At 46.2% G+C, this 26,158-nt stretch overlaps 1 protein-coding gene across 5 annotated transcripts in view; it reads right to left on the minus strand.

The window, feature by feature from the left end:
- Nucleotides 1-3,252: 3,252 nt before the first annotated feature.
- Nucleotides 3,253-26,158, minus strand: part of nlgn2a (neuroligin 2a) — a 288,568-nt gene continuing 265,662 nt past the window's right edge. For 3 of the 5 annotated variants that reach the window (XM_042328300.1, XM_042328302.1, XM_042328299.1), the window contains 5 exons: nucleotides 19,653-19,853; nucleotides 15,214-15,479; nucleotides 14,712-14,865; nucleotides 12,932-13,298; nucleotides 3,253-5,145 (listed from right to left, as the gene is read on the minus strand). In XM_042328300.1, the coding sequence (XP_042184234.1) occupies nucleotides 4,317-5,145; nucleotides 12,932-13,298; nucleotides 14,712-14,865; nucleotides 15,214-15,479; nucleotides 19,653-19,853 (1,817 nt within the window). In that variant the 3' untranslated portion in view covers nucleotides 3,253-4,316. The remainder of the gene's footprint in view (nucleotides 5,146-12,931; nucleotides 13,299-14,711; nucleotides 14,866-15,213; nucleotides 15,480-19,652; nucleotides 19,854-26,158) is intronic. The other 2 variants (XM_042328303.1, XM_042328301.1) reach the window with 1 other exon arrangement.

The raw sequence follows: 26,158 nt of genomic DNA on the forward strand, positions 1-26,158 counted from the left end.
TATTAGTTGGTAAGAGGGCAAAACCAGATCTGGGACTAGGCTAGATCAGAGGCATCTTAGGTTACATAAAGCCCTCGTTTCTCTATCCCCCTGTGATTTTGGGGCTACGCTACAATACGGAAGTCAACAGGGAGTGAATATCCGGACTCCAGAAGTCACAAGGTTGTTTTTAAAGGTGCACTCTGTAACTTTAATTTCCGGTAAAAGTGTCCCTGCATTGTAGTTGCCATAGGGGGAAGTGGGAACGACAGATTCTGTCTTTAATGTATCCTGCATCATCATACAGATATGCTGATGTGGTAGACAGCTAACAAAGGCCTGCAGTTATCATTGTCCCATTTGAATGTGGGAGAGAGACCATATAAACAACAGCACAGGGTAAGAATGTGTCAGTATCCCTGCTACAGTGTTTGCTTAGTGCTTTGACAGGTTTTAGCAGCCAAGATGCTACATAGACAACTCTATGACTTTGTTCTGAATGTCCATTGTCTACCCACTTCTGCACAACTTGGTTACATCCTGCACTGACAACACGGGGCTAATAGAACTAGAATCTGAATATATTCAAATGGTGTACAGTGAAGGTACAATACTAGCTGGTGGCCCTTATCAACTTGCACCTGTTGTCTCTGGTGTTTTCACAAAGTCATTTCATTCACTCGAAAAAACAAACAAGAAACGTTATATTTACAAATATTTCTGCCTGTTTGTTTGTTTGTTCTTACACTTAAAAATGTACAGTTTTGCTCCTCTTTTTTGAGGTGTCTCTATGTCAAGCAACAATGTATTCCTCCACATTCCGAATGTTCAGAGAATGACAGGTACGTTGTTATGGTGATTGTGTGTCACCATGGCGCCCTCTCGTGTGTAAACCTATAAAATAGTCGAGGAAAAGAACAGAAAAAAATAAATAGCTTCTGTCTCTTCTACTGGTTGAAGTTCTGTTTTGTTGTATATGTACTAGTAGTAGTTTCCTCTGTGACATCACATGAATAAGTATAAAATAGTTCACTAGGATATAATGGCACAGCGACTCTTCATAGGACAGACTCCGATCCCTCCCATCGATGAAATAAGTCTGTCCACTGTCCCAGTTGACCAGTTACATCTCACAACCTTTCCCCTTTGTTTAAGGTTGTGATGATGACTTGGATGCTTTGAGTCTCTCTCCCAGGTTTCTTCTTCTAGTCCAAGAACACAGCTTGTGTTAAGTCTTCTCTAGCTCCCACTGACCACAACCCCAGTCCAGTCTATGTTACAGTATATTGTGCAGCTGATCATTTCCCCACCACACACTGTCTCTCTCAGTAGGCTAACACAGTCTGACTCTACCACTGTGTTCTCTCACATTCTCCCCGCAACTTCCATAATCCTCAAGTATTAATGAAATAGAAACCAAAGAAAAGTCTGAAGCTAAACACAAGCATAGACACAACATGGTCGCTAACGGTTTCCCATAGAGGATACAGTGCACTGTGGGTTCACACTCACAGCTCTACAGTTCTGTTCAGTGGGATTAATCATGTTAACCCGTCGTCCCCCTCTACTGGCCATATTAGAGCATTACAGTCGGGGGCGTTCTCTATAGACTTTCCCTCGACTTTTACGTGTTTTTCCCTGTTAAAAAAAAGAAAGAAAAACTAAAACCCAGCAACAACTGATCACTTTGTTGCCTCTTGGTCTAAGGTCCTCTCCCAGCTTTGTTATCAAAGACCATGGCCTGGCTGACAGACCCCCAGTCTTGCTCAGTGTGCTTAGCGTTACATATACAGCAGTAGAGCTAAGGGGTTGTGGGAGCAACAGAGTTAGCAGGGTGAGGGGTCGGGGATTAAGGGTCAGGAGATGCAGGGTTGAATGACTGTACACAGCAAAGTTATGAGTTTAAAAGTATGTGAGTTCTACTCAACTCTTCACATTCATGTAGCTATTACGCCTAGTTAGTGGTGGAGGAAAGGATAAAGGGATAGGGAAAATAGAATGTGTGTGTGTAAGCAGTTGGAGAAATGTTATTTTGGAGTACAGTTCGCATCATGGGGATGAGCCTCTGAGTTGAGACGTCTGTCTCTCTCATTCTCTCTCTCCTCTCTCCCTCTCTGTCTCCCTCCATCATTCTCCATGCACTCTAATTACCCATGCCCCGGTGAAGCTGTGCTGACATGTACGTACACACACACACACACACACACACACACACACACACACACACACACACACACACACACACACCCACGCACGCACACCCACACACACCCACACACACACCCACGCATGCACACACATCCACGCGCGCACGCACGCACACACACACACACACACACACCCACCCACATCAAACAGAATATGCATGTGCTGGAAATAGAGGTGAAGATAGGACAGAATGTGTGAAAGAAGGAGGGAGAGTGAGAACTGCCTGTCCTTTTCTTTCCTTCCTACTAACAGAATTAGGAAAGTAACATTCTATGAGCCTCCAAGACTTGAGTACTGTATGTACCTTCAATATCTCTACCTGCAGCACCCTATCCCCTACATAGTACACTTCTTGTGACCAGATCATAATGGACACCAATACCTCTAGGGCACCCTATCCCCTACATAGTACACTTCTTTTGACCAGAGCATAATGGACACCAATACCTCTTGGGCACCATATCCCCTACATAGTACACTTCTTTTGACCAGATTATAATGGACACCAATACCTCTAGAAATGTGTCCAAAACAACACACTAATGCCTATAAGGCACTACTTTTTCGCCAGAAGTAGTGCACTAGGGAATAGGATGCCATTTCAGTGGCAGATTATGGCTTCCATGCCTGCCATAATGACTCACAGAGAGACAGGGGCCCAGGGCTCAGTGGATGGCCTGGTTATTACGAGACAAAGACAGAGCTGCTAGAGTGGCACCAATATCTCACATTACATAAGAGGGGCCCTCAGGGGCCCTGGCCTGATGATAGCAGAGCAGGGAGAGAGGGGTCTCTGTGTGACTGATATGTGGTCGCATTGGTTTGCACCTGCTTTGTATGAAATGTGTTGTAAGAATAAAGGTTGTTTTGATTTACTGGGGTAGTTGATTTGGTTGGGGTAGCATGTGGTCTATAGTGCAGTAGTAGACAGTAAGCAATGAACATGGGGGATGGTGATGATATGCAATGTGTTGTATATTCAAGGTGTATGATCATTATTTTATTCATGTTTGTTCCAGTCAGGTTTTTCTTGTTGTAAAGGATAATTGTGCAAATCAAAGGAGCATCCGTGCAGTTTTTTTTAATTGCCTCCATTTTTTGTTTTTGAAGAATAAAATAGGAAGAAAAAGCATTTGAAATAGAGATAGAAATGGTTTAAAACAGGAGAAGTGTGGAAACATTGACTATCCAGTGTCCTTCCCCCATCATCATTTAAAAAAATAATTCATGCATAGATCCCCCACTGAGAAAGCCATTTATATATCTTCTTCTTTGTACACATTTATATATAACTATATATCTATATACTTAAAATTCTTTCCACAAAAAAAATAAGAACTGAAAGCAACAATCAAACAATCAAAGAAAAAAGCACACAAGATAGGCCAAATTGGCACTTTTCATGAACACAGTCAGTAGGCTATCTTGATACAACTCCACACTCTTGATTCTCTCTCAGTTCCCTCCTATGGGAAAACAACACAGTACTTGGCACCAAGAATGCTGGTAGAAAGACGATATCAGAATATCAATATTTTCATGATAGATGCTAACTGTATGTACTGTACGCCTTGTATGAAAAAGACTCCCAACAATTCCTAAGGGTGGGCTGAGGGGTTCATTTGAGGGGGGTTTAGAACTACAGAGGGAAAGATATGGATGTAGAAAAGAGAAAACACTATATCAAGTAAGCAGATGACATGAGTAGAGAGATAGAGGTTTTCCAATATATCAGAGGTCACTTTACCCAACACCCCAAAAAACTATCTCCAACCCTATTACAGCACAGAAACAGATAAAAAGGAGGATGAAAAAACAACAAAATGAAAAGCACAGTAAGAGGATTGTCCTCTGGCAAGGTCTGGGGGCTGTCAGAGTCAGAGAATACGAGACCCCATCAAAATAGTTTCTAAATGTCTCAATGTCCCCCCTAAACATCTGCTGCCCCTGCAGTTCAGCTGCACTTCCACTTAACCTCAACAGGTGGCACTGTAGGAAGTACACAGCATCAGGGCAGCAGGCTGACGGTTGGAGAAACAAAGAGTAAGAGAGAGAGAGATATCCATATAGAGGGAGCCAGAGAGCGTAGTAGTTGGTCCACCGGTCCCCCAGGGGGAGCTCTAGCTTTACTATACACGTGTGGTGGAGTGGGGGTGGGGCAGGGTGTTGTTGTGGCCGGTGCTGGGGAAGGTATTGAAGGGGTGGAGGGGCTGCATGCCGGTGATGGTGCTGGGGATCATAGTGATGGTGTTGGGGGTCATGAGGGGCACATCGTCCGGGGCCCTCCGCAGGGCCAGAGTGTAGTCGGGCGGGCAGGCGGGCCGCAGGATGTCGTGGGGCCGGAGGGGCTCCATGTCGTGGTGCGGGTCATGCTCCGAGTGCTTCATCTGCAGGGACATGATCTCTTCCTCCTGGCTGTGCGCCAGGTCGTTGGCGGGCCCGCCGTGGCGCTGCGGGGAGAGCCGGTGGCGCCTCATCTCCTGCCGCTTGTCCCGCTTGTAGTAGAGCGCGGCGAATGCCAGGATGTTGAGGAAGAGTAGCGACGCCCCCACCGCCACTGTCACCGACAGCTCTGTGGAATAATCCCGCGTGTCACCGGGGAAGAGGTCCAGTCTGGGCCGCTCTGATCCGTAGGGCTCCACGGGGTCAGGGAATGTGGGGTAGGGGTGGCCTGTGGTGCGGGGTTTGGGCTTCCAGGGGACCCCGGGGGGGCGGGTGCTGCCTGGAGGTAGCCTGGTGGTGGGGGGGAATTCGTCATGGAGGGAATGTAGGTGAGGGACCAGCTCTAGCCAGAAGGCCACCTTGTTGGCTCGGTAGTTGTCCCTGACGCGGGGCTTCAGACCGATGTGGAGGTACTGCTTGTCCTTGGAGTTGAACTTGGTCCAGATGACCTCCTCGAAGCGGTTGGGCTTGGTGTGGATGAACTTGGTGTCCTGAGGCACCGGCAGGTTGGGGTCCCTGGAGGAGAAATGAATACCAATCTCATTTAAATGATTTCAATCAAAGGTATTCCAAAGTTATTACACACAGACACTATATAGTATATTTCACTGTTAAACAACCTCTTGAATTTGACATTAAAACATGAAAAGAAACTCAAAATCGCAATACATTTCATAGCATCTTACATACAGTTGAAGTCGGAAGTTTACATACACCTTAGCCAAATATATTCCTGACATTTAATCCTAGTAAAAATTCCCTGTTTTAGGTCAGTTAAGATCACCATGTCACGCCCTGACCATAGAGAGCCTTGTTATTCTCTATTTTGGTTAGGTCGGGGTGTGACTAGAGGGAGTGTTCCTATCTAGGTTTATTATTTCTATGTTGGCCTGGTATGGTTCCCAATCAGAGGCAGCTGTTTATCGTTGTATCTGATTGGGGATCATATTTAGGCAGCCATTTCCCCACTGGTTTTTGTGGGATCTTGTTTGTGTGTAGTTGCCTGTGAGCACTACATGACTTCATGTTTCCTTTGCTATTTTTGTAAGTTTCCTTTATTAAACATGTGGAACCCAAATCACGCTGCACGTTGGGCTGAGTATATTTCCAGTTCGTACGACGATCGTGACAGAAGATCCCACCACAACAGGACCAAGCAGCGTGCCCGGGAAGAGAAGGTATCTTGGGCTTGGGAGGTGATAAAGGAGGAGAAGACATCCTGGACTTGGGAGGAAATTATGGCTGGAGACGAAAGCCTTCTGTGGAAGCAGATGCAGGGAGAGAAGGGAGGACAGAGACGACGCCGGGGTTCACGGCCACAGAGTAAGCCCAAAAGTTAGCCCTAATTTTTTGGGGGCGGGGGCATCGACTGACTGGTCCATTGGGACAAAGCTCTTAAAAGAAAGGGAGTAAAAGGAGAATGGACTCTACTTACATGTGTATTTATCCTACTGTTTTTATCAAACAAATGCCACCACGGCGTGCTCGGCGGACCTGAGGAATGAGCCAGAGACCGTCAGGGAGTCGAAGGAGGAACTCGACAAAAGATTCCGGAGAGAGGTGGTGGCGATGAGAGTGCTGCAGAGCGGGTGTGCTGAAGAGCGTGACACCAGTCCGGTGTCATCTGCACCAGTTTCACACATCTGGCCTACAGTGCGCCTCCCCAATCCGGTACGTCCTGCATCTCCTCCACGCACTCGCCCTAAAGTGTGTTTCACCGTTCCGGTACGATTTCTGCCGGCTCTACGCACCAGGTCTCCAGTGCGCATACACAGCCCAGTACGTCCTGTGTCAGCTCCCCGCACTCACCGTGCGAAGTGTGTCATTGTTCCTGTACAATTTGTGCCGGTACTATGCACCAGGTCTCCAGTGCGCCTCCACAGCCCAGTATGTCCTGTGCCTCCTCCTCACACTCTCCCTGATGTGCGTGTCCCTAGTCCGGTACGTCCTGTGTCTGCTCCACGCACTCTCCCTCAAGTGCGTGTCCCCAGTCCCGGTACGTCCTGTGCAGTCCTGTGCGTCCTCCTCGCATTCGCCCTGAAGTGTGCCGGCCCCCAGTGTCTTGTTATTCTCTATTTTGGTTAGGTCGGGTGTGACTAGGGGGGGTGTTCCTATCTAGGTTAATTATTTCTATGTTGGCCTGATATGATTCCCAATAAGAGGCAGCTGTTTATCGTTGTCTCTGCTTGGGGATCATATTTAGGCAGCCATTTCCCCACTGGTTTTTGTGGGATCTTGTTTGTGTGTAGTTGCCTGTGAGCACTACATGACTTCATGTTTCCTTTGCTGCTTATTGCTTTGTAAGTTTCCTTTATTAAACATGTGGAACCCAAAACGTTAGTCTGAGTATATTTCCAGTTCGTATGACGATCGTGACACACCACTTTATTTTAAGAATGTGAAATGTCAGAATAATACTAGAGAATGATTTTATTCAGCTTTTATTTCTTTAATCACATTCCCAGTGGGTCAGAAGTTTACATACACTCAATTAGTATTTGGTAGCATTGCCTTTAAATTGTTTAACTTGGGTCAAACATTTCAGGGAGCCTTTCACAATAAGTTGGGTGAATTTTGGCCCATTCCTCCCGAGAGAGCTGATGTAACTGAGTCAGGTTTGTAGGCCTCCTTGCTCGCACACATTTTTTCAGTTCTGCACATGCATTTTCCATAGGATTGAGGTCTGGGCTTTGTGATGGCCACTCCAATACCTTGACATTGTTGTCCTTAAGCCATTTTGCCACAACTTTGTAAGTATGCTTGGGGTCATTGTCCATTTGGAAGACCCATTTGTGACCAAGCTTTAACTGATGTCTTGAGATGTTGCTTCAATATATCCACAGAATTTTCCACCCTCATGATGCCATCTACTTTGTGAAGTGCACCAGTCCCTCCTACAGCAAAGCACCCCCACAACATGATGCTGCCACCCCCATGCTTCACGGTTGGGATGGTGTTCTTCGGCTTGGAAGTCTCCACCTTTTTCCTCCAAACATAACGATGGTCATTATGGCCAAACAGTTCTATTTTAGTTTCAGAACAGAGGGCATTTCTCCAAAAAGTGCGATCTTTGTCCTCATGTGCAGTTGCAAACCGTAGTCTGGCTTTTTTATGGCGGTTTTGGAGCAGTGGCTTCTTCCTTGCTGAGCGGCCTTTCAGGTTATGTCGATACAGGATTTGTTTGACTGTGGATATAGATACTTTTGTACCTGTTTTCTACAGCATCTTCACAAGGTCCTTTGCTGTTCTGCGATTGATTTGCACTTTTCGCACCAAAGTCCGTTCATCTCTAGGAGACAGAATGTGTCTCCTTCCTGAGTGGTATGACGGCTGGGTGGTCCCATGGTGTTTATACTTGCGTACTATTGTTTGTACAGCTGAACGTGGTACCTTCAGGCATTTGGAAATGGCTCCCAAGGATGAACCAGACTTGTGGAGGTCGACAATTTTGTTTCTGAGGTCTTGGCTGATTTCTTTTGATTTTCCCATGATGTCAAGCAAAGAGGCACTGAGTTTGAAGGTAGGCCTTGAAATACATCCACAGGTACACCTCCAATTGACTCAAATGATGTAAATTATCCTATCAGAAGCTTCTAAAGCCATGACATCCTTTTCTGGAATTTTCCAAGTTGTTTAAAGGCACAGTCAACTTAGTTGTATGTAAACTTCTGACCCACTGGAATTGTGATACAGTGAAATAATCTGTCAGTAAACAATTGTTTGTGTCATGCACAAAGTAGATGTCCTAACTGACTTGCCAAAACTATAGTTAAGACATTTGTGGAGTGGTTGAAAAACGAGTTTTAATGACTCCAACCTAAGTGTATGTAAACTTCCGACTTCAACTGTGTAGTCGGGGGTGAAAGTAGATTAAATTTTATTCCTGATGTGGCACCTCCTATGTGTGCACATGCTTGCATGACAACAATTGCGTGACCATTTATTTAGTTGTTTATGGGCCTAATCATAGAATTACCTATACAATCCCTATTCATTCAATAGGATCTCTGTGGGCCTAAAGTCCTAAAGGTTTGTCATTTCACTTTTAAAATGTAGGACCTTTTATTGTGGCATAAACACAACCAGTCATGATGTTTTCATCTGATTGTCCAACGATCAGTTCACAAGGCTTCTGTAAACCTGGCTACCTGCTCGTATTCATTCACTCTAAAAGAATTCCTGCATCCATACAGTGCACTGTGCACATAATATGAGGAATAGAAAGAAACACCTGTAACAAAACCCCAAAAGTCTAATGAATGACGTTCAGTGATTGTCATCCCTTAGGCCTACACTTGTAACCTGAATTGATGCAGCCACTGTCCGTGAATGTCTCGGTCTTGGCCAAGTCTGCCTTTGCAAAATGTCACTGTTTTTTCAAACCACACCGCATTTCGGAGCGTATTTCACACGTTTTCAAGTCCATTCACACATTTTTCATGTGACTAACATACGGTAATGATAAATAATAGTTTAATAGCCTACAGTTTACATGGCATTTTTGCTTGAATTATTGTGATAGTCTCATGTTTAACCTGTATGGGTAACCCCACTATTTATTTTGCTGGTGCTTCGTACCAGACAATACCAGCTTCCTTTCACCCCTGCATATAGTATGATACACTTGTTCTGGCTGGAAACCATAGACTTAGGGCTCGATTCAATCCGTATCACTGAAGATCAGCGGTATAGTGCAATTTACATTTAAAGGCTAAATTCCTGCCTAGCGGAGACTGCATTCACCCCTTAAGGTTGATGTCCACGTCCCCATAAATTGGATGCATCTCAATCCACCACATACACCTATTTTGCACTTTTGCATCTGCGGTGAAAGGTGACAGAGCTAGAGTGGTGTATGTCTGTCACGACTTCCGCCGAAGTTGGCTCCCCTGCCTGTTCGGGCGGTGCTCGGTGGTCGTCGTCACCGTCCTACTAGCCACTACCGATCCCTTTTTCGTTTGTCTGTTGGTTTTGTCTTATTAGTTTCACCTGTGTGTATTTTAGTTTAATTAGCCTCCTTATATTTAGTAGGTTGTCCCGCCCTTGTTTTGTGTGGGATTGTTTTTGTATTCCTGTTATTTGGTGGTGTTCATGAGTTTTATTCTCCGGACTATTCTGGTCCTGCGTTGGATTATTCACCCTGTGTGTTGGGTTATTCACCCTGTGTGTTGGGTTATTCACCCTGTGTGTTGGGTTATTCACCCTGTGTGTTGGGTTATTCACCCTGTGTGTTGGGTTATTCACCCTGTGTGTTGGGTTATTCACCCTGTGTGTTGGGTTATTCACCCTGTGTGTTATTCACCCTGTGTGTTGGGTTATTCAACCTGTGTGTTGGGTTATTCACCCTGTGTGTTGGGTTATTCACCCTGTGTGTTGGGTTATTCACCCTGTGTGTTGGGTTATTCACCCTGTGTGTTGGGTTATTCACCCTGTGTGTTGGGTTGACCGTTGTTTTGTGCGCCGGAGAATAAACTGTCTAATAATTGAAACCTGCTCTCTGCGCCTGATTCCACCCACCTTAGTAACTCGTGACAATGTCAGACCATGAGACATCTGCGGTGAAAGGTGACAGAGCTAGAACAGTGTTTGTCAGACCATGAGACATCTGGGGTGAAAGGTGGCAGAGCTAGAGTGGTGTATGTCAGACCATGTTCTGGGGTGAAAGGTGACAGAGCCAGACCATGAGACATCTGGGGTGAAAGGTGGCAGAGCTAGAGTGGTGTTTGTCAGACCATGAGACATCTGGGGTGAAAGGTGGCAGAGCTAGAGTGGTGTATGTCAGACCATGAGACATCTGGGGTGAAAGGTGGCAGAGCTAGAGTGGTGTTTGTCAGACCATGAGACATCTGGGGTGAAAGGTGGCAGAGCTAGAGTGGTGTATGTCAGACCATGAGACATCTGAGGTGAAAGGTGACAGAGACATGAGACATCTGAGGTGAAAGGTGGCAGAGCTAGAGTGGTGTATGTCAGACCATGAGACATCTGAGGTGAAAGGTGACAGAGCTAGAGTGGTGTATGTCAGACAGAGACATCTGAGGTGAAAGTGACAGTGTGGTGTATGTCAGACCATGAGACATCTGAGACATCTGAGGTGAAAGGTGACAGAGCTAGAGTGGTGTATGTCAGACCATGAGACATCTGAGGTGAAAGGTGACAGAGCTAGTCAGACCATGGACATCTGATGTCAGACCATGAGACATCTGAGGTGAAAGGTGACAGAGCTAGAGTGGTGTAGTGGTGTGGTGTATGTCAGACCATGAGACATCTGCGGTGAAAGGTGACAGAGCTAGTGTGGTGTATGTCAGACCATGAGACATCTGAGGTGAAAGGTGACAGAGCAGACCATGAGACATCTGTGAAAGGTGACAGAGCTAGAGTGGTGTATGTCAGACCATGAGACATCTGAGGTGAAAGGTGACAGAGCTAGTGATGTCAGACCATGAGACATCTGAGGTGAAAGGTGACAGAGCTAGAGTGGTGTATGTCAGACCATGAGACATCTGGGGTGAAAGGTGACAGAGCTAGGGTGGTGTATGTCAGACCATGAGACATCTGGGGTGAAAGGTGGCAGAGCTAGAGTGGTGTATGTCAGACCATGAGACATCTGGGGTGAAAGGTGGCAGAGCTAGAGTGGTGTATGTCAGACCATGAGACATCTGAGGTGAAAGGTGACAGAGCTAGAGTGGTGTATGTCAGACCATGAGACATCTGCGGTGAAATGTGACAGAGCTAGTGTGGTGTATGTCAGACCATGAGACATCTGCGGTGAAAGGTGACAGAGCTAGAGTGGTGTATGTCAGACCATGAGACATCTGAGGTGAAAGGTGACAGAGCTAGTGTGGTGTATGTCAGACCATGAGACATCTGAGGTGAAAGGTGACAGAGCTAGAGTGGTGTATGTCAGACCATGAGACATCTGGGGTGAAAGGTGACAGAGCTAGGGTGGTGTATGTCAGACCATGAGACATCTGCGGTGAAAGGTGACAGAGCTAGAGTGGTGTATGTCAGACCATGAGACATCTGAGGTGAAAGGTGACAGAGCTAGAGTGGTGTATGTCAGACCATGAGACATCTGAGGTGAAAGGTGACAGAGGTGTATGTCAGACCATGAGACATCTGAGGTGAAAGGTGACAGAGCTAGGGTGGTGTATGTCAGACCATGAGACATCTGAGGTGAAAGGTGACAGAGCTAGAGTGGTGTATGTCAGACCATGACGGACGCCCACAGGCCTCACAAGACTCGTCTGGAGGTCCCCCGGCACCAGTTGAATAAAATGTATGGAAGTACATATGGAGACTGTTTAGTGCCAAAAATAGGGGGTTAAAACACATGTAAAAACAAATAACAAATGTTTCCTGATCTTTCTAATATCTCTCAGATGTAGGACAGACGCTTCAGAACAAACTTCCTTCAGATTTTGTTTTGGGGACTATCTGATGTTTCATGTAGTGAATATGTTATTCAGTGTGTTTGTATGGGCTAAGAGCAGTAAGGACTATCTGTTATTCAGTGTGTTTGTTTGGGCTAAGAGCAGTAAGGACTATCTGTTATTCAGTGTGTTTGTATGGGCTAAGAGCAGTAAGGACTATCTGTTATTCAGTGTGTTTGTTTGGGCTAAGAGCAGTAAGGACTATCTGTTATTCAGTGTGTTTGTTTGGGCTAAGAGCAGTAAGGACTATCTGTTATTCAGTGTGTTTGTTTGGGCTAAGAGCAGTAAGGACTATCTGTTATTCAATGTGTTTGTTTGGGCTAAGAGCAGTAAGGACTATCTGTTATTCAGTGTGTTTGTATGGGCTAAGAGCAGTAAGGCCTATCTGTTATTCAGTGTGTTTGTTTGGGCTAAGAGCAGTAAGGACTATCTGTTATTCAGTGTGTTTGTATGGGCTAAGAGCAGTAAGGACTATCTGTTATTCAGTGTGTTTGTTTGGGCTAAGAGCAGTAAGGACTATCTGTTATTCAATGTGTTTGTTTGGGCTAAGAGCAGTAAGGCCCAAAATTATTTTTCATCAAATTTTTGGGATACTTCAAAAATCGAAATCCTTGGTATGACCTTCTTAAAACAATTCCATATAGCTTAGTGGAACCCCCCCTGGCTTAGACAGGGCTTAGTCAGGGCTTAGATTCTTATAGGTTAGCTGCAGTTTGGCTCAATCGGAAATAACCTTTACATTTCAAGCGCATTATAGTGCTGAATTTTGGCGATACGGTGTGAATTGAGCCCTAAATTAAATAGTCCTCAAGAGCAGAGAGAGCAAACCAAACATTCTTTCCACCTTCTACCCTGTACCGTTCACTACCTACCCCGTCTTAGCAAAGTTTGTCCAGTACGTCATGACTACAGCACTGAGCATGACATCATTCTTAGAGAAGTTGCAGGGGAACAGGTCGGTGGCTCCGATCATGGGAACCCCGAACACGTAGGGGATCTCATCCCCGTGGGCTGCGTCTGCCCACTCCGGCCGCGTCTCCGTCTGACAGTGGTGGTAGAAGGTGTAGAAGTAAACAGGAGATTGGAACTCTGCGTGCAGTTTGGCCGTGGCCACCGCTGGCGCCACCCACTGGTGGTCCGTGAACAGGGCGAGGAGGGTTTTTCTCCTCATGTCTCCGTTGTCACGGTCGGCCCAGTCAGTGTACATGAACTTAATGGTCTCTCTCAGGATGTCCTTACCTAGAGGGGAGGAGAGGGAGGAGGGTGGTGGGAGGAGAGGGAGAGTAAGGAGAGGGGAGGGAGGGAGGTTGGACACAAGAGAGAGTGAAAATTCAAGAGAGGGAAGTTGAGAAAGAGAGATACAGATGGAGCCAGAAGATGAGCGAAAGGTGAGCATAGAAAGGGAGATAAAGGGAAAGAGAGATAGAGAGTATAGAAAGGGAGAGAAAGGGAAATAGAGAGTATAGAAAGGGAGAGAAAGGGAAATAGAGAGTATAGAAAGGGAGAGAAAGGGAAATAGAGTATAGAAAGGGAGAGAAAGGGAAATAGAGAGTATAGAAAGGGAGAGAAAGGGAAATAGAGAGTATAGAAAGGGAGAGAAAGGGAAATAGAGAGTATAAAGAAAGGGAAATAGAGAGAGTATAGAAAGGGAGAGAAAGGAAAGAGAAATAGAGAGAGAGAGAGTATAGAAAGGGAGAGAAAGGGAAATGGAGAGAGAGAGTATAGAAAGGGAGAGAAAGGGTTAGAGAAATAGAGAGAGAGAGTATAGCAAGGGAGAGAAAGGGAAATAGAGATAGAGAGTATAGCAAGGGAGAGAAAGGGAAATAGAGATAGAGAGTATAGCAAGGGAGAGAAAGGGAAAGAGAGATAGAGAGTATAGAAAGGGAAAGAGAGATAGAGAGTATAGAAAGGGAAAGAGAGATAGAGAGTATAGAAAGGGAGAGAAAGAGATATAGAGATAGGGAGAGAAAGGGAAAGAGAGATAGAGAGTATAGAAATAGAGAGTATAGAAAGGGAGGGGTCAGACAAAAAGGCACATGATAGCGAATTGAAGTTTAAAGAGACATTTTTACCAAATAGTAAACCACAGAAGTTGGCTTTGAGACATCATTCCTCTCAAGAGGTTATGTATTATATTGTTATGATATTATTATTCTTGTTATTATACTCTTACACCGTTATTATATTGTTACTTTACTCAATAAAAAGCTGCACATGAATTGGTATTGGTATTCTGGTATTTTATTAGGATCCCCATTAGCTGTTGCGATAGCGGCAGTTATCGTCCACGCCGTGCTGATTTAAAAAAAACTCACTTGAAGAGTTCCATGAAATCATGGCTCTATATAATACTTTACGTTTTTTCATTTTTTTCTGGAATTGGGAAGTGTGAAAAGACCCCTGGTGGTATGTCTGGTGGGGTAAGTGTTAGAGCTTTTTCTAGGTCCTTCTTTGCAGCACTTGACCATATGACTGGACAATAATCAAGATAAGATAAAACTAGAGCCTGCAGGACTTGCTTTGTGGAGTGTGGTGTCAAAAAAGCCGACCATCTCTTTATCACGGACAGACCTCTACCCATCTTTACAACCTTCGAATCGATATGTTTTGACAATGACAGTTTACAATTAGTAGGGATATAGAGACCATTACCCTCAGGATATCCATAGAGATTGTCCACAAAGTTAGAGATGGTGTAGTCGAACGCTGCAGCTGAGATCCCATCATTGTCTTCACTGTCATCTACAAACTTCAGCCCCTCTCCCTGGTTCACTCCTATCAGGATGTCATAGTTCAGGAACTCCCCCTTGTGGCAAAACGAGGGAAGGACATGTTAGGTATGTAGACACATTAGAAGTGCATGAGATTTTGCTGCCTCATAACATTTTAAGCACTTTGGGCTCCTTGAAAAGCACTATTAACACCAACAAGCATAAAATATAAACCTGTCTTAAATTACACTTAACCATTATAGTAATGTCTTATCATAACCTTCATCTTTTTACGTTACTCTTGGTAACCCTGGCACTGAGATTTCATCAGAACCAATAGAATACGTCTCTGCGGTCAGAGAGCCATGACTAATATAGCCACACTAACCTCCACCCCATCCCCACCCCCAACAATACACCCGCCCCCTGCTCCTTACTCCCACCTGCTGCATGAGTATCTCAGGGTCGTCCGGCACCACGTCTCCGTCCACTACGGGTCCGAAGGCGATGTGGTAGCGGGCCGGCTGGATGTCCTGATCCACCAGCTCCCTGAAGTTCTTCTTCCTCAGACAGTCCACCAACTCTGCCGTCTCTGAGTGGCTGCAGCCTACCTTCCGGGCCAGGATCTTGGTGTACTTGAGGGGCTGGTAGTTGACCGACCAGCTGGAGATGGCTGAGCCACTCTGGGCTATGGCCCTCTGGAACAACCCTGGAGGACAGAGAGTAGAAGGAGAAGTTAGACGAGTGAATCTGAAAGGAGGAGGTTTTATGAACGTCCAATGTAATATCAGGAGCAGGACAAAACAAGAAAAAAGGTGAGCGGATATTCCCTTTTTTTTTGTCTGAAAATTGAATACGGCCCAAAGTGTACTGTACATGTTTGATTACTACAGTGGCAGCCAAGGTTGTGTCTCTCTAGTCTAAAGTGGCTTTCTTCTCCTTGTCTACTTTCCTTCCAGAAAAGATAAGATCATTTTCTAAAGAATACTTAGTTAGGTGGTGAATGTTTGTTCCATTTTCGCTCCAGGGATTTCTCTATTTTCCCTCTCTTAGTCACTGTAAAAAAATCAGATAGAAAGTAATGCGCTTTAAACTCCATAGTTGAGATGATACTGTATGAGATTCAGCCCGGACTGGGGAATCGATGGGGGACTGCACAGTCTGCCTCTTATTAAAGAAACACATTTCCTTCCTCTTTTCTACAGATTTCTCTTGTCTTTTTCTCTCTCTGTCTGTCCTGCGGTGAAAACGAACTACTGTGGTGCCTCGTTACAGGGGGGAGCTCTCATTCTTTCCCCTCTTCCTCCTTCGTATTGCTCTATTCCTCCACACTCCTTCCCTCTCCTGCAGATTCCTGGTGAATAATTAAGCAGTGACGCAGAGCAGAGCCTCTTTCCCAGGGAAGACTATTAGGGAGCGCGTGGCTCAGCCGACCTGCTACTTCAGCATTACTCCTCATAGTGGGGGGGTGAGGAAGTAAGTGAGAGAAAGTATGAGGAAGGGGAGAGAGGTGACTCATCTATATTTCATCCTAAATCCTAATCAGTTTCTCTCTTTCCTCCTTCCCTCTCTCTCTCAGTGCATCTTACCCTTCCGCTACCTCCCCCCTCTTCTCCCCTCTCCTCCCTTTCCCACTCTCATCATACCGATCTGTATCCCCCTTCCCCCTCCTCTCTCCCTCGCGTCTCATCCACCTCTCCTCCATAAACACATGTATCATGCCACAGTTGATTTGTTGAGTGGTGGGATGACATGACTGGTGTTCCCCGTGGGGAGCGAGAGTGTTCCTTACCTGGCACCCCGGGAGCTTTGAGTGACAGGTGGAGGAGTTGTAGTCTGGAGGGCTGGTGTTAGATGACGATGAGGACGGTGATTAAGATGAAGATGGGTTTGACAGCAGAGAGAACTGGTTTTAATGTATGGGTGAGTGGCAGCAGAGGAGATGAGTCAATGATGAGACAAGACAAGAGAGGAGGAGAGGACATGTAGGTTAGGGTAGGAGAGGAGAGGACATGTAGGTTAGGGTAGGAGAGGAGAGGACATGTAGGTCAAGGTAGGAGTGGAGAGGACATGTAGGTTAGGGTAGGAGAGGAGAGGACATGTAGGTTAGGGTAAGAGAGGAGAGGAAATGTAGGTTAGGGTAGGAGAGGAGAGGACATGTACGTTAGGGTAGGAGAGGACATGTAGGTTAGGGTAGGAGAGGAGAGGAGATGTAGGTTAGGGTAGGAGAGGACATGTAAGTTAGGGTAGGAGAGGAGAGGACATGTAGGTTAGGGTAGGAGAGGAGAGGACATGTAGGTTAGGGTAGGAGAGGACATGTAAGTTAGGGTAGGAGAGGAGAGGGCATGTAGGTTAGGGTAGGAGAGGAGAGGAGAGGACATGTAGGTTAGGGTAGGAGAGGAGAGGACATGTAGGTTAGGGTAGGAGAAGAGAGGACATGTAGGTTAGGGTAGGAGAGGAGAGGAGATGTAGGTTAGGGTAGGAGAGGACATGTAAGTTAGGGTAGGAGAGGAGAGGACATGTAGGTTAGGGTAGGAGAGGAGAGGACATGTAGGTTAGGGTAGGAGAGGACATGTAAGTTAGGGTAGGAGAGGAGAGGGCATGTAGGTTAGGGTAGGAGAGGAGAGGACATGTAGGTTAGGGTAGGAGAAGAGAGGACATGTAGGTTAGGGTAGGAGAAGAGAGGACATGTAGGTTAGGGTAGGAGAGGAGAGGACATGTAGTTTAGGGTAGGAGAGGACATGTAAGTTAGGGTAGGAGAGGAGAGGACATGTAGGTTAGGGTAGGAATGGAGAGGACATGTAGGTTAGGGTAGGAGTGGAGAGGACATGTAGGTTAGGGTAGGAGAAGAGAGGACATTTAGGTTAGGGTAGGAGAGGACATGTAGGTTAGGGTAGGAATGGAGAGGACATGTAAGTTAGGGTAGGAGAGGAGAGGACATGTAGGTTAGGGTAGGAGTGGAGAGGACATGTAGGTTAGGGTAGGAGAGGACATGTAGGTTAGGGTAGGAGAGGAGAGGACATGTAGGTTAGGGTAGGAGAGGAGAGGACATGTAGGTTAGGGTAGGAGAGGACATGTAAGTTAGGAGAGGAGAGGACATGTAGGTTAGGGTAGGAGAGGAGAGGACATGTAGGTTAGGGTAGGAGAGGACATGTAAGTTAGGGTAGGAGAGGAGAGGACATGTAGGTTAGGGTAGGAGAGGAGAGGACATGTAGGTTAGGAGAGGAGAGGACATGTAGGTTAGGGTAGGAGATGACATGTAGGTTAGGGTAGGAGAGGAGAGGACATGTAAGTTAGGAGAGGAGAGGAGAGGACATGTAGGTTAGGGTAGGAGAGGACATGTAAGTTAGGGTAGGAGAGGAGAGGACATGTAGGTTAGGGTAGAAGAGGAGGAGAGGACATGTAGGTTAGAGGACGAGAGGACATGTAGGTTAGGGTAGGAGAGGAGGAGAGGACATGTAGGTTAGAGGAGGAGAGGACATGTAGGTTAGGGTAGGAGAGGAGGAGAGGACATGTAGGTTAGAGGAGGAGAGGACATGTAGGTTAGGGTAGGAAAGGAGGACATGCACATACTATATTGGTTGTTTACTCACAGTCTCATGTCTAGACACACACACACACACACACACACACGCACACACACACACACACACACACACACGCACACACACAGAAAAATACATACAGAAAACATACATCTCTTACTTTCTCTAGTCTCTCTCTCCTTCTCTCTCTACAGTGTCTCTCTCTTTCTCTCCCTCTCTACAGTCAATCTCTCTCTCTCTCTACGGTTCTATCTCTCTCTACAGTTTTCTCTCTCCCTCTACAGTCTCCCTCTCTCTCCCTCTACAGTCTCTCTCTCTCTCCCTCTACAGTCTCTCTCTCTCTCCCTCTACAATCTCTCTCTACAGTCTCTCTACAGTCTCTCTCTCTCTACATTCTCTCTCTCCCTCTACAGTCTCTCTCTCTCTCTCTCTCTCTCTACAGTCTCTCTCTCTCTCTCCCTCTAGTCTCTCTCTCTACAGTCTCTCTCTCTCTCTACATTCTCTCTCTCTCCCCTCTACAGTCTCTCTCTCTACAGTCTCTCTCTCTCTCTCTCTCTCTCTACAGTCTCTCTCTCTCTCCCTCTAGTCTCTCTCTCTACAGTCTCTCTACAGCCTCTCTCTCTCTACAGTCTCTCTCTCTCCCCTCTAGTCTCTCTCTCTACAGTCTCTCTACAGCCTCTCTCTCTCTCTCTCTCTCTCTCACTCTCTATCTACAGTCTCTCTCTCTCTACAGTCTCCCTCCCTCTCTCTACAGTCTCTCTACGGTCTCTCTCTCTCTACAGTCTCTCTCTCTCTACAGTCTCTCGCTCTCCCTCTCTAGTCTCTCATTCTCTCTCTCGCTTTCTGCAGTCTCTCTCTCTCTCTACACAGTCTCTCTCTCTCTACAGTCTCTCGCTCTCTCTCTCACTCTCTACAGACTCTCTCTCTCTCTACACAGTCTCACTCGCGTTCTCTCTCTCTCTACAGTCTCTCTCTCTCTCTCTCTCTCTCTCTCTCTCTCTCTCTCTCTCAGAGGGGTCAGAGTATACCTGGCAGTATAATATGTTCAACGCAGAGGAGTGCGGTTGTCAAGGTTTCCCTGCAGGTCATTGGACCACATTGCTCCCAATATAAATGTTGATCCTCTGTCTCAAATGCCACTCTAATCCCTAGGTAGTGCACTACTTTTGGCTCTGGTATTCTATGGGGTAAAAGATGATGTCACTCTGAACTCACTTTGAACCAATCCATCCTTGGGAGTAACCAGATAGTATATCCATGTACCCTTGTTCTACCGGGTAAGAGTAAGTCATCTAAGAACTGAGAAGTAAATCAAATAAAATATGAATGTAACCCACCAGCGTGCCCCTTACCCTCGGAGTGGTGCGAGAGGATGAGGAGGTTGACGCAGGATGCCCCGGCGCCAGAGCCGAAGATGGTGATACGCTCGGGGTCGCCCCCAAAATGGCCGATGTTCTCATTGAGCCAACGCAGAGCCTGGATCTGGTCCAACAGACCGTAGTTCCCCTTGGCTGACTGGTCCCCTGTACTCAGGAAACCTTTACAAAGGTGAGGAGAGTGGGACAGAGGGGGGAGGAAGAGGGAGATAGGGGGGGGAGAGGGAGAGAGAGAGAGAGAGAGAGAGAGAGAGAGAGAGATGCATCGTTAATAGAGAGTTTATTTTGACAATAATGTTCTCCACATTCTATAGTCGCCCGTCCTCTTCCACATTCTATAGTCACCCGTCCTCTCCCACATTCTATAGTCACCCGTCCACTCACACATTCTATAGTCACCCGTCCTCTTCCACATTCTATAGTCACCCGTCCTCTCCAACATTCTATAGTCACCCGTCCTCTTCCACATTCTATAGTCGCCCGTCCTCTCCCACATTCTATAGTCACCCGTCCTCTCCCACATTCTATAGTCACCCGTCCACTCCCACATTCTATAGTCACCCGTCCTCTTCCACATTCAATAGTCACCCGTCCTCTTCCACATTCTATAGTCGCCCGTCCACTCCCACATTCTATAGTCACCTGTCCACTCCCACATTCTATAGTCGCCCGTCCACTCCCACATTCTATAGTCACCCGTCCTCTTCCACATTCTATAGTCACCCGTCCTCTTCCACATTCTATAGTCACCCGTCCTCTCCCACATTCTATAGTCACCCGTCCTCTTCCACATTCTATAGTCGCCCGTCCTCTTCCACATTCTATAGTCACCCGTCCTCTTCCACATTCTATAGTCACCCGTCCTCTCCAACATTCTATAGTCACCCGTCCTCTTCCACATTCTATAGTCGCCCGTCCTCTCCCACATTCTATAGTCACCCGTCCTCTTCCACATTCTATAGTCACCCGTCCACTCCCACATTCTATAGTCGCCCGTCCTCTCCCACATTCTATAGACACCCGTCCTCTTCCACATTCTATAGTCGCCAGTCCACTCCCACATTCTATAGTCACCCGTCCTCTTCCACATTCTATAGTCGCCCGTCCACTCCCACATTCTATAGTCACCCGTCCTCTTCCACATTCTATAGTCGCCCGTCCACTCCCACATTCTACAGTCACCCGTCCTCTCCCACATTCTATAGTCACCCGTCCGCTCCCACCCACTCCCACATTCTATAGTCACCTGTCCTCTCCCACATTCTATAGTCACCCGTCCTCTCCCACATTCTATAGTCGCCCGTCCACTCCCACATTCTATAGTCACCCGTCCACTCCCACATTCTAGTCCCCGTTCTATAGTCACCCGTCCCCCACATTCTACAGTCACCCGTCCTCCTCCCCACATTCTATAGTCACCCGTCCACTCCCACATTCTATAGTCACCTGTCCTCTCCCACATTCTATAGTCACCCGTCCACTCCCACATTCTATAGTCACCCGTCCTCTCCCACATTCTATAGTCACCCGTCCACTCCCACATTCTATAGTCACCCGTCCACTCCCACATTCTATAGTCACCCGTCCACTCCCACATTCTATAGTCACCCGTCCTCTCCCACATTCTATAGTCACCCGTCCACTCCCACATTCTATAGTCACCCGTCCTCTCCCACATTCTATAGTCACCCGTCCTCTCCCACATTCTATAGTCACCCGTCCTTCCCCACATTCTATAGTCACCCGTCCACTCCCACATTCTATAGTCGCCCGTCCTCTCCACATTCTATAGTCACCCGTCCTCTCCCACATTCTATAGTCTCCACTCCCACATTCTATAGTCGCCCGTCCTCTCCCACATTCTATAGTCGCCCTCCTCCCACATTCTATAGTCGCCCGTCCTCTCCCACATTCTATAGTCGCCCGTCCATTCCCACATTCTATAGTCGCCCGTCCTCTCCCACATTCTATAGTCGCCCGTCCTCTCATCCTACACATTCTATAGTCGCCCGTCCTCTCCCATTCATTCTATAGTCGCCCGTCCACTCACTCCACATTCTATAGTCGCCCGTCCTCTCCCACATTCTATAGTCGCCCGTCCACTCCCACATTCTACAGTCGCACGTCCTCCACTCCCACATTCTATAGTCACCCGTCCTCTCCCACATTCTATAGTCGCCCGTCCACTCCCACATTCTATAGTCGCCCGTCCTCTCCCACATTCTATAGTCGCCCGTCCACTCCCACATTCTATAGTCGCCCGTCCTCTCCCACATTCTATAGTCGCCCGTCCTCTCCCACATTCTATAGTCGCCCGTCCACTCCCACATTCTACAGTCGCCCGTCCTCTCCCACATTCTACAGTCGCCCGTCCTCTCCCACATTCTATAGTCGCCCGTCCTCTCCCCCGTCCACATTCTATAGTCACCCGTCCACTCCCACATTCTATAGTCACCCGTCCACACATTCTATAGTCGCCCGTCCACTCCCACATTCTATAGTCGCCCGTCCGCTCCCACATTCTATAGTCACCCGTCCACTCCCACATTCTACAGTCGCCAGTCCTCTCCCACATTCTACAGTCGCCTGTCCTCTCACATATTCTACAGTCGCCTGTCCTCACACATACGTTAATAAAGGCGATATAGAATAAAACATCAAGGCCTGTTAATAAATAAACTGGTTCAACAAGAGATGAAAGGCTGGGTAAGCAGCACTTGTTAAGGGAGAAGAGAGGAGAGAGGCAAGGGGAGAAGAGAAGATAGATAGATAGTAGGTGTTCTATGACTGTGAGGTGGCCCCGGATAGAGAGAGAGGGAGGAAGGGAGGGAGGGAGGATAGAAGCACAGTGTTTCATCTATGGATGTGTGTGTGTTTCATCTGCCTCCAAGACACCAGGGGTTGTCTCCTGAGCAGTGGGAGGCTGATCAAAGAACTGACACTACAGAGAAGACTCTCTCTCTCGCACGCACACAGACACGCACATACACACACGCACACACACACACACACACACACACACACACACACACACACACACACACACACACTCACAGTCACAGTCACACTCACACTCACACTCTCACTCTGCACGCATGCGCACACACATACACAAGCACACACATACAAAGACACATACGCTGAGGTTGTCGCCCTCTCTCTAACACACACAATAAGACAGAAGACAGAACTATACACTCCTCTGTGTGCCGACACACACTGCCACTTGTCTTAGTACCCATACTCCAAGGATAAAACATATGCACACATTTGCTACGTATTTGTGTATGTACTGTGTGTGTGAGCGTGATGGGTGCGTGCCGGCGTGTGCTCACATGCTGGTATGCATCGCTCGCCTCCTTACGGCTCCATTGACTGTATCGCGGAAGATCAGCAGTATAGAGATATTGAATTGTAAAGGTCATTTCCGATTGAGCCAACATATGGAGCGTTTACCGTGAATGCAGTCTCAGCAAACGCGGGGACATTGAATTTCAATCGGGCTATACCGTCAAGTTACATAGACTGCACAAGTTCATCTGACTCTAAGGAAGTAGATAAAGAGCGTCATTGCCAAAATCCTAAGTTATTTAAGTTATGGGTTAAGGTTTGGGATAGGGTGGAGTGTGTGTGTGTGTGTGTCTGTGTGTGTGTGTGTTTCCAGCTCTGTAGTATCCGAGTGTGTGAAAGGAACAGCTGTGTTTGTCTGGCCCTGAATAATCAAACTGGATACTGCTTACAATATTTGAACACACACCTACAGTACACACACACGCACACACAAATGTGTACACACACACACACACACACACACATACACAAATGTGTACACACACACACACACACACACTAGGGTGACCACATGTCCCGGATTGTGCAGGACAGTCCTGCATTTTGGCCCTTTGTACCGCAACTAAACAAGCACATCCTGCATTTTATCAACAAGTTTAAACACCACTAATTTATAAAACAAAAGTTGATTTGTCCCGTATTTCAGTCAGACATTCCAAGCTCTCTCTTTTGCGGTCACGTTGAGCTTATGACAAGATACGCCTATATATCTGGACTATCGGTACTGTCTCGATGCACACAAGACTATACACTGAGTAAACAAAACATTAAGAACACCGTCCTAGTATTAAGTTGCGCACCCTCTTTGCCCTCAGAACAGCCTAAATTCGTCGGGACACCGGGATGCTGGCCCATGTTGACTCCAATGCTTCCCACAGTTGTGTTAGGTTGGCTGGGTGTCCTTTGGGTGGTGAACAATTCCTGATACACAGGGGAAACTGTTGAGCGTGAAAAACCCAGCAGCGTTGCAGTATGGTAGCAGGTGCACCTGGCACCTACCACCATACCTCCTTCAAAAGCACTTAAATCTTTTGTTTTTCCCATTCACACTCTGAATCACACAATCCTCATCTCAATTGTCTCAAGGCTTAATAATCCTTCTTTAAAACTTCTTAAGGCTAGGCGTCCCGCTAGAGGGACAACTTCCGGTGAAATTGGAGGGCAATTCAAACGCAATTCAAATAAATAAATCAGAAGAATTGTGGATATTAAACATTTAGGTACATACAAGTGTCTTATATCAGTTGAAAGCTTAAATTCTTGTTAATCTAACTGCACTGTCCGATTTACAGTAGCCATTACAGCAAAAGCATGCCATGTGATATTTTGAGGATGGCGCCCCACATCAAAATATTTTTTCCACCGGCACAGGTTTCATAAATTCACAAATAGCGATTAAATATTCACGTACTTTTTGAAAATCTTCCTCTGATTTGTCATCCAAAGGGTCCCAGCTATAACATGTAGTGTTGTTTTGTTAGATAAAATCCTTCTTTGCATCCCAAAAAATCAGTTTAGTTGGCGCCATCGATTTGAGTAATCCACTCGTTCAACATGCCAAGATAGGAATCCGAAAACCTACCCCTAAACTTTGTTTCAACAAGACAAAATACGTTTCTATCCAACCCTCAGATACCTTAAAATGCAATCAAACTATAATATTTCATACGGAAAGAAGTATGTTCAATAGGAAAGCGATATTAGCAGGTGCGTCCTGTCTTCATTGTGCGCGCACACGCAAATTTCCAAGCAGATGTCCTTGTACTAAAACTCATTATTCTTACTAGTATCGGAAGATACATGCCTGAAACATTGAACAAAGACTACTGACACCCAGTGGAAGCCATAGGAATTGCATACTTGGAGCTAGATTTCATTATTTCCATGTACTTTCCATTGGAAAAGCATGGACTCTCTCAAAAGAAGAAATCTGGTTGTTTTTTCTTTGGATTCTCTCCTACCATATCTACTGTGTTATAGTCTCCTACATTATTTAACATTTCTACAAACTTCAGAGTGTTTTCTTTCCAATGGTACCAATAATATGCATATCCTGGCTTCCGTGCCTGAGGAACAGGCAGTTTACTTTGGGCACGTAAGTCAGGCGGAAATTTAAAAAAAAGAACCCTAGCATGTCCCCTCCCCTCTTCCTCTACACTGATTGAAGTGGATTTAACAAGTGACATCAATAAGGGACCATAGCTTTCACCTGGATTCACCTGGTCAGTCTATGTCATGGAAAGAGCAGGTGTCCCTAATGTATTTTACACTCAGTGTATATACACACTCACACGTACTACTACACTGACACTTTCACACAAAACCCACACATTCACATTCACTACATACGCCAGTGGCGGTCGGTGCCGTTTAAGATTAGGGAGGACGCATTCTGTTTATGAGCCTTATTTCTATAACAGCATATTGGATGACTGTCATTCAAATTCCATTCACCCAGTTCAATGTAACAGTGATATGTTTAGGCTACTACATGATACTTGAATATTCCCTATACCCATCATGAGGTTGCTGCGACCTAGCCGACGATTTAAAGTTTACAACATAGGTGCATACAGGTCGAGAGAAAATGTGTGTAATCAAGTTGACAGACAGTGACACATTTAATACCGCCTTGCACTCTTGCCTGCATCTAGCTGATCTAGGGTGTAATTATTAGTCCAACAGTTGCAAAGGAGATTTTCTATTGGACAAATTCAGGTATGTTTATCTACGTTCCGTTCAATTTGCTTCCGTTTAAGAAACCCTTTTAAACAGAATCGGTGGAATGAATACACCCCTGATCACCCGCACACATTGTTCACTTTCATAGCAGCCACATACAAACATCATGAACATTTTGCTCATTGTAAAAAGGTCATCACCTTTCCCCAGCACTTGTGGACTTCAGTTCACAACACCACAGCTGTCTGTGACCAGGCAAAAAAAACCTTTCCAAGCCAAACCTTCATACCATAACTGCTAACCGCTACACACCGCCTACATCATTATTACCATATTAGCTAACGTCATAGTCAACATAGCTACTAGAGCTAAGGTGTTAGTAAACCTGCTACAATCATGCTGTACAGTGTAAGGCAAGCAGTTTAGCAGTTATA

This window comes from Oncorhynchus tshawytscha, linkage group LG10 (genome assembly GCF_018296145.1).
Source record: "Oncorhynchus tshawytscha isolate Ot180627B linkage group LG10, Otsh_v2.0, whole genome shotgun sequence".
NCBI classification, from domain to species: domain Eukaryota; kingdom Metazoa; phylum Chordata; class Actinopteri; order Salmoniformes; family Salmonidae; genus Oncorhynchus; species Oncorhynchus tshawytscha.